Source organism: Triticum dicoccoides, chromosome 7B (genome assembly GCF_002162155.2).
Source record: "Triticum dicoccoides isolate Atlit2015 ecotype Zavitan chromosome 7B, WEW_v2.0, whole genome shotgun sequence".
NCBI classification, from domain to species: domain Eukaryota; kingdom Viridiplantae; phylum Streptophyta; class Magnoliopsida; order Poales; family Poaceae; genus Triticum; species Triticum dicoccoides.
In genome coordinates this window covers 452,650,115-452,657,966 of record NC_041393.1, presented here as the reverse complement: position 1 = coordinate 452,657,966, position 7,852 = coordinate 452,650,115, and the positions used below count along the sequence as shown (strand labels likewise).

Here is a 7,852-nt window from a genome sequence, read left to right as displayed (position 1 = left end):
GGCTGGATGAACAGTGAGCAGTGGCGTTGCTTGTGGATGAACAAGACCCCGTGGTGTGGAGGGCTGGATGAACAGTAGATGGTGGAGGGGTGCCCGTGGAGGGGTGGTTGAACAGTAGCCGGTGGAGTAGCGCGCGGTGGAGGCTGGATGAACAGGAGCCCGTGGAGGCTGGAGGAGGTCGACGGTTGACGGTGTCCTGGACTAGGGGGTACTCACCACGTCATCTCCCGATCAGTTGGATTGGGTCGAGGACCCCCATGGCCGTATACTCATGGGCCAGTTCGGACAACCCCTGCCACATACAAGGAAGACTCCACAAGACTTGGTGCCCAAGACAAGGACTCTCCTAAACCCTAGGCCTCCGGTGTCTTATATAAACCGAGGCCAGGCTAGTCAATAGACAATCTCATATTCATTACTACAATCTCGTGGTAGATACATGTACTCTGTACTACACCCATATGAATACAATCAAAAGCAGCATGTAGGGTATTATCTCATCAAGAGAGCCCGAAGGTGGGTATAACCCCGTGTCCATGTTACCATCGCTCCAAGACGCCTAGCTTAGGACCCTACTACGAGATACGCCGGATATTGAACCGACATTGGTGCTTTCATTGAGAGCCTTCTAGGTGTCGTCGCAGATCGATGGATTATCAGGTGATATTGTTTGAGTTAATCCGTATGATATAAAGCAATTTCTTCGCGAAGTGTTTCTACTGCCTTGCTATATTTTTTTGCAAATCGCTTTTGATCCCGTGGGCAGCGGCAATTTTTCCGCGCGATCTGACCACAATAGAGTGGCCGAGGTATCCGCGAGATCAGGTTCAACTCCGTACGTACAAGCTTGTGTGCATGTATATATACCGGCGTGGCGAGTCGCGCCTAGAGCGGCGGCGGCGGAGGCCTGGTAGCCGAACTCCCAGCGCAACCCATGCCCAGACTACTCGATTAGGGCTGGACTCGTGAGTTGGCAGGACAACAACTGGTGGGATCTGCTGTGAAAAAAAGAGTCCAACCTATGGTATTCCAGCCGGTGCTACAACGATGCACATACCGAATGGTGCAGAAAAGCCAACAAGAATTCACATTGTTGGCAAACCACAAGGAGATCCGATTCCTTTTTTGCTTTTCCTTACTATTTAATTTGGGCAGTGCATGTGTTTGGTTAATTATCTTTCTTACATGCACTTTCCACGTGCTAGAGCTTTTGCTAGTACTATTACTAGTACGACCTACCTCCTTGTAGCAAAAGCAAATCTGTGAACATCCACATGTTTTTTTTGGATTGCTACAACTACATCTAGTCTGGCCAGTTTTCATCTATACGCAGGTCGGTTAATGCGGGTCCGCACTGATGTCCATCATCACATTGTCATCGGACTGTGCGAATATCATCATCCGAAGAATTTTGATCTGTATCGACACTACGTCGGATCCGAACTTAGCTCGGCGGTAACAGACATCAGTACCAACCTGATCGAGTACTTTGTATAGCACGGTACCTATACCTACCTGGTGGATTCTACTAATTAAACTACTAGTGCTACTACTTCACGTACTAGTGAATCATCGTGCAAAGATCATTTGATTCTCGTTTCTAGTACTGTACGGATCTATTTGGCTATTTTTCCTAACTATTAGGTTAGCTCCTAAAATTATTGCACACAAAATATTTTTTGTTGTTTTGCACTGCATTACTTTTGTAGGGACATTTTGTCGACACTTGTGCATGACGTCGGTCTAGCTGGCGTCTCGCTGTCACTGAGGCTGGCCGACCTAGGTCGACATTGCCGCGCCACAGCGCCGTCATGCTATCGAGCCGACCTTGGCGCACATGCCATATTTCTTTTATTACTCACTCTGGATAAATTATTAATTATGCAATGATTTTTTTATTACTATTATCTCAGGCTTGCACTATTTCCTGTGCACAGGTAAATGATCCGTGATTGGGCAGCACTATCTCCTCGGCGTACCGACGTACCACGTCACGTCGGCTGGACCGGGGCTTCGTTATCACTTCATTAACCCACGCCGAGGACTTCGGCGTCACACTGCCGGCCAACTCCGCCAGCTTGCCTAGACTGGGGGCTTCACCTTACCACATCGGCCGAGCCGTGTCACTACTCCGGATTGCCGAACTCCTTGCTTGGACACCCCGGGCTTGGGGGCTGGGACCTCGGCCATGCCGAGGACTGTGAACCTCGTCGGATCTGTCATAGATCAATGGGCGTCTTCGTCCCGCCACAAGCCCAGATCGCGTCATCAACACCGAGCACATTAACCAGCTAAGTCGCTTTCATGCTAAAAAAACTTTCAGTTTTAAATTTTGTTCGGTTCGACCAAGAATTATACCTTTTTGGCAAAAAATTGTTTGCGAAAAAACTTCCTTGTCAAAACTTTGTTTGTGACACACAAATTCAAATACCATGTTTACTTGGGGGCTTCCTTTATGAAGCCTTTCCTCTTGCATATGATTATACTTGTACGGCTTCGTTCCTTGTTCGTGTATTACACCACAATATGCACCATGTTGACTTAAGCGATTTGCAAGCTGGGTTGCCTTGCTCCTATGTTTACCCCTACGTTCCCGATTGTTCGGCTAGGGAGTAAAGGGAGCACCTCTGCAATTGTCACGATCGGGTCATCCAAGCCGGACCTCAAACTGGGTGAAGCCGAAAGCTAGCGCTCTTATTGTTTTCAATTATGGTTGGCACACAACGGAACTCATGAGTACAAAAATCTATTGCACAAGTCTCATAGTAGCAATGAGCAACCGAAGAAAGGTATCGGTGGGGGTACTATTTTCTTCGAAGATGCTTCTTACACTTCGTCGGTAATATAGCATAAGTTCCCTGAGCGCACTTTGTCTGTTACAGCCTTATGGCCTGATTGCCTGGTTATCAGAAACACCGTCGATATTCTCGACAGGTGGAGTACATAACATTTTTCGGCCCTTGACCGAAGAGGGAGAAGCCGACGGTCGGTTAAGACGCGTTTAAAGTTCGGGTGAACACCGATATGATATAAGTACTTCGGTACATAGAATCATTATACATATTTTTTTTACCCAAGTCACTTGGGGGCTCTTAAATTTATATGAGCCGTTTTATAATAAGTGTTCTTCTTCTTAGTCGTTGCAAAGTCTTTTTTCTATCACTCCTTTTTTTCGAGGCGAGTGTGTGGTCAATAGCCCGGGAGCCTAATTTATCTCTCAAAGCCGCTAAAGTTTTCTAAACTGGCCTAACGAGAAGTACTCCGCCTTCGGGATAGGAGGTTGAAGCCGTAGGTTGACCCGCTTGAAGTCTTGACATACGATGTGTCATGTTAAAGCACGACAGAAGCACAATTTTTTTTCTAAGACCAATTTTCTGATTGGCACCGAACAATTGATCTAGTTCGGACGTCGAGTTTTTCCTGACGTTTTTTGGTTTTCCAATCCTATGGCACTTTTCAACTATTTGTGTGTTTTCCGCATAAGTCTCGCAGTGCAACGCCGGACACCTTTAGAGATTCGGCAAAAATTCTCGGATATTGCTATATATGCATCAATTTCTAATTGTGTCTTCGGTCAATAGTTGGGTTGCCGGGCTCCTGTGCTTGCCTCCTATGTTCCGCTTTGTTCGGCTAGGTGTGCAAAGGGAGAACCACTGCGATTGTGCTTCCAGCTTGCATGGTTAAGCACCGCAGTGGAGAAAGCCAAAAACTGACTGTCACAATAAGTGTAAATTGGTCAGTGGTCCGATGAATGCAAGAGCCATAGAAGGTGCCACTGACCTGTATCCCCACTTGTTGTCGTACCAGGAGACAAGCTTGACAAAGTTGTCGTTCAGAGCAATCCCGGCCTTGGCATCAAAGATGCTGGACCTGTTATGGGTAAAGTGGCATCATTAGCCAAGTCAGATGAGTACTCACATAGGCAATCAAAATGAACCCATTAATAAAAAGTAGTAACATGGCTATTGTCAAAGCAATGGTAAACACCTGTTGTCACCCTGGAAGTCAGTGGAAACAAGGTCCTCATCAACGTAACCCAAAATGCCCTTGAGGTTTCCCTCAGACTCCTCCCTGTAAAATCAGATCGGTACACATCAATACATCTCGTAGGTGGTATGTGGCCCAAATACCAAAACCAGAAACCATATGCGCATCGAAGTAAAAGAAATTGTTCCTGGTTAGTGGAATTACTCACTTGATAGCAGCCTTAATCTGATCATAGGTTGCTAGCTTCACAAGTCTAACAGTCAGATCAACAACAGAAACATCAACAGTGGGAACGCGGAAGGCCATTCTAGTCAACTTTCCGTTAAGCTCTGGGAGCACCTTGCCAACAGCCTGCAAGAAATCAGACAGTTACAATTAAATGGTAATCCATCGAACAGATACAATGTTCAATCAGATAAGTCATGATATAGTGTTCAATCGAACAGATACAGTGTTCAATCAGATAACTCATGATATAATAGAAGGCCAGCTGAATATACCTTTGCTGCACCAGTGCTGCTTGGAATGATGTTGAAGCTGGCAGCCCTTCCACCTCTCCAGTCCTTGCTGGAAGGACCATCAACAGTCTTCTGGGTTGCTGTAAATTCAAATTTCAGCCACACATAAGCATACTTGTTAAAGATAGAATATAAAATGTTAAAGAAAAAACCGAGTGTTATGCATTACCAGTGATGGCATGAACTGTGGTCATCAAACCCTCAACGATGTCAAACCTGTCATTGATAACCTGAAAGAAACAAATTGTCAGCATACCATTCCCAATATTGGCGGTTGGTTTGAGCAGCACAAAACTGCAATGATAAGCACCTTAGCAAGAGGAGCAAGGCAGTTAGTGGTGCAGCTAGCGTTGGAGACAATGTCGATATCAGACTTGTATTCCTTCTCATTGACACCACAGACAAACATGGGAGCATCCTTGCTGGGAGCAGAAATGATGACCTTCTTGGCACCACCCTGAAAGTGGTGACACAGAAAACTAATTTAGTACAAATATACATAAGAAAGGTTCAGGTACCATGAAATGGAAACTGTGAAAGAATGTACCTTAATGTGAGCTACAGCCTTATCCTTGTCGATGAAAACACCGGTGGACTCAACAACGTACTCAGCACCAGCAGCAGCCCATGGGATCTCCTCAGGGTTCCTACATCAGGACATTGTAAATCAGCCTGTGTACTTCACATGGAAATCAACTGCATGGCCACAAAAATGAAAGGTAACAAACCTGCATCCAAACACAGCAACCTCCTTCTCACCGAAGAGAAGGGTCTTGGAGTCCTTCACCTTAACTTCATGGTGCTTCCACTGTCCGTGGACAGTGTCATACTTGAACATGTAGGTCTGCAAGTTACAAGCACATAATTCAGAACCACAATATGAACCAGAGACAATTAGTAGCGCTATGCTTTAATTAACAAGTACTAACTGGCACGGAGCCTGCATGTGTCTTATTTATAGTAAGATAAGAGAGAATACTACCAGGTGTACATCTATTTTAAATACCACAATGGAACAATAGTCACTGCATGGAACAAATAGATTCCTCAAATCTGGAACTACAAAACTATTCTCCACTAAATGAGGAATATAACGTATGCAAAAGGCACTTGCAAAGCAGATCTAAAAGTCGTTTCCCAAAACTGATGATACATACAGACATGTAGCGACATTCACTAGATTCATATACATCGCTATTTAACTGTGCTTATGATAGTGTAGCAAAGAATCAGCATGTAACGAGAAAAGCAAATCCAATCAGGTTTAGTACAGATCTAAGCTCACAATCCACAATCCATAAACGGGTGTCCCATGCACGAATCCACAATGACCCTACCATACAAACCTACAGATCTCATGAGCAAGGAGAATCGAGAACGATACCATGTAGTCGGTGGTGATGAAGGGGTCGTTGACGGCGACGAGCTCGACATCGGGGCTCTGGAGCGCAACCTTGGCCACAAGCCTGCCGATCCGGCCGAAACCTGCAGCGCAAAGAAAAAATCCATCCATCAGGAAACGAACCCACGGAAGCAGCCAACAGAGAAGCAAACCAGATCAGATCGGAGGCACAAGCTCACCATTGATGCCGATCTTGATCGGAGCTTCCCAGACCACGGAAAATCTAGCAAAAGGAAGGGACAACAATCAGCGAACGGACCACAAGAAATGTAAAAGGTACAACAGCTAGTAATTGCTCGGGGCGACGGGGTTACCCATGGGGAAGGAAATCTGGAGCTGTGACGGACGGAGGAGGGTTTGAGAACAGATCGAGGATTGGGACGGCTACCCGAGATTGCGATGTGATTAGCGAGGCCAGGGGGTTTATATAATGGGGGGTTTCATTGGGTGGCCGGGCACGCGGGGCACCGCGGGTTGCGGATCGCCTTCTGTTTCTCCGCTACCGGGAATGGAACGGGCGGGTGGCTGACGGGTGGGGCCGGGCGAGGAGTGGGGCGATGGTTTCGAGAAGGTCCCTATGGGTGGGTGGGACGGGGCGAACGTTGGAGCCTTGGAAACTCTGGACCGCTGCTGGGTTTGGCTCCGATAATCACGAGAGAGAGGGAGCGGTGGTGGGGCATCCCTGCTTAGTTCTCGTCCAAGAAGGTGAAACGACCGGCGCCTTACTTTTTTTTCCTTTTCTTGGAAAACCCCAGTGCCTTACTTCTTGTGCAAGAAGATCAAATGACCGGCGGCATGGGAGGCTTGGCGTGGTTAAAACGGCCAACCGCCGGTTGCCACATATGTGGAATTTCAAAAATTTCCTACATATATATTTACAAATGCTTTCTTTCTCATCAAAATAATAATAATAAGAAGAAGAAATGCCTCCCACCAAATATATTTAAGACTGTAAAATCTTCATATTGGATACAATTTCTTATGATGTCGTTGCCGCAATGCACGAGGTCATTGTCACAGATCTGGGCTGAGTTCTTCCCTCTCACTGACGAGCCCTAGCTTGCTTGGACCAGTTTAAGGGTGAGGTGGTGGAACTTTTTCCCTTTGTCTCTCATTTGTCTATGAGGTGGTGGAGAAAAGGGGAAAGGACGAAGGTGTGTATGGGGTGGAGGATTCTTTGCATGTCGGTGAATAAAATTGGGGGAGGCGCCCCCTTGATTCCACCGTCATTGCATCGTAAGGGAAAAGCTGAGCCTCGACGAGGTTGTCCCCTTCATCAATGATCTGGAGGTTGCGAGGAAGGTCGTCGCTGTTGGGCGGCTCCTGCCATTCGGGGTGAGCTCGAAGACCATTGTTGATGAGCTTCGTTCATTGATGTGGCGGTTGTAGGGCAATGCCACCATCCAATGGGTTGGCAGCGATGACTGGTGATTCTTCCTCAGTTTTGTTTTCGAGGACAATCGCTACTTTGTGCTAAAATCGCAATTGTGGCACTTCAAACAGGGTGGCATCGTCTCTGTTGCCTTCGACGACAAGGAAAGCCCGACCAACATTGATCTTGGTGTCATCCCATATGGGCTTAGGTGTGTGGACTCCCATTTGAGCTCATGACGGTGGACATGGGCCAAGAAGAACAAATTGGCGAGGTGGTGGTGGTCTCCCATCGTAACAATGTCATCATCTACAAGTTCTTGTGCGTTAGAAACAGTGTAGCCCCTTAGAAATAATGCAGCTTGCACGTGTTGGGTAGTCCTTGTGAGTTGCAATTCCTTGTAGAAGTGTGAGAAATTTCCACAATATTGTGAGTGTTATGGCCTGGTATGTGACACTTCCATGCGCTTTTGCGTCACCTTGAGGGACAAGCGGGAGCCCATCTACTACAACAATCTTCCGGGTGAAGCATATTGGAAGGAGAAGGGCTTGCCTCAACGAGCTCTTAAAATTT

The 7,852-nt window shown here is 46.7% G+C and overlaps 1 protein-coding gene across 1 annotated transcript; it reads right to left on the bottom strand.

Moving 5' to 3' along the window:
• Positions 1–4,191: 4,191 nt before the first annotated feature.
• Positions 4,192–6,305, bottom strand: LOC119339882 (glyceraldehyde-3-phosphate dehydrogenase 2, cytosolic-like). Its single transcript, XM_037611781.1, has 9 exons — positions 6,222–6,305; positions 6,087–6,110; positions 5,890–5,990; positions 5,234–5,349; positions 5,053–5,152; positions 4,816–4,962; positions 4,675–4,735; positions 4,488–4,585; positions 4,192–4,338 (listed from the first exon to the last, which is right to left on the bottom strand). Exons 1-9 carry the CDS (start codon positions 6,223–6,225, stop codon positions 4,192–4,194), a joined length of 798 nt encoding a protein of 265 aa, XP_037467678.1. The 5' UTR covers positions 6,226–6,305.
• Between the last annotated feature and the right edge of the window lie 1,547 nt (positions 6,306–7,852).

Bases quoted from the DNA above. Each gene is read 5' to 3' on its own strand.
- LOC119339882 (XM_037611781.1), bottom strand. The intron at 5,350-5,889 runs GTATCGTTCTCG...TGTAACTTGCAG, and splicing joins TCATCACCACCGACTACATG to ACCTACATGTTCAAGTATGA. The intron at 5,153-5,233 runs GTTTGTTACCTT...GTCCTGATGTAG, and splicing joins GTTGCTGTGTTTGGATGCAG to GAACCCTGAGGAGATCCCAT.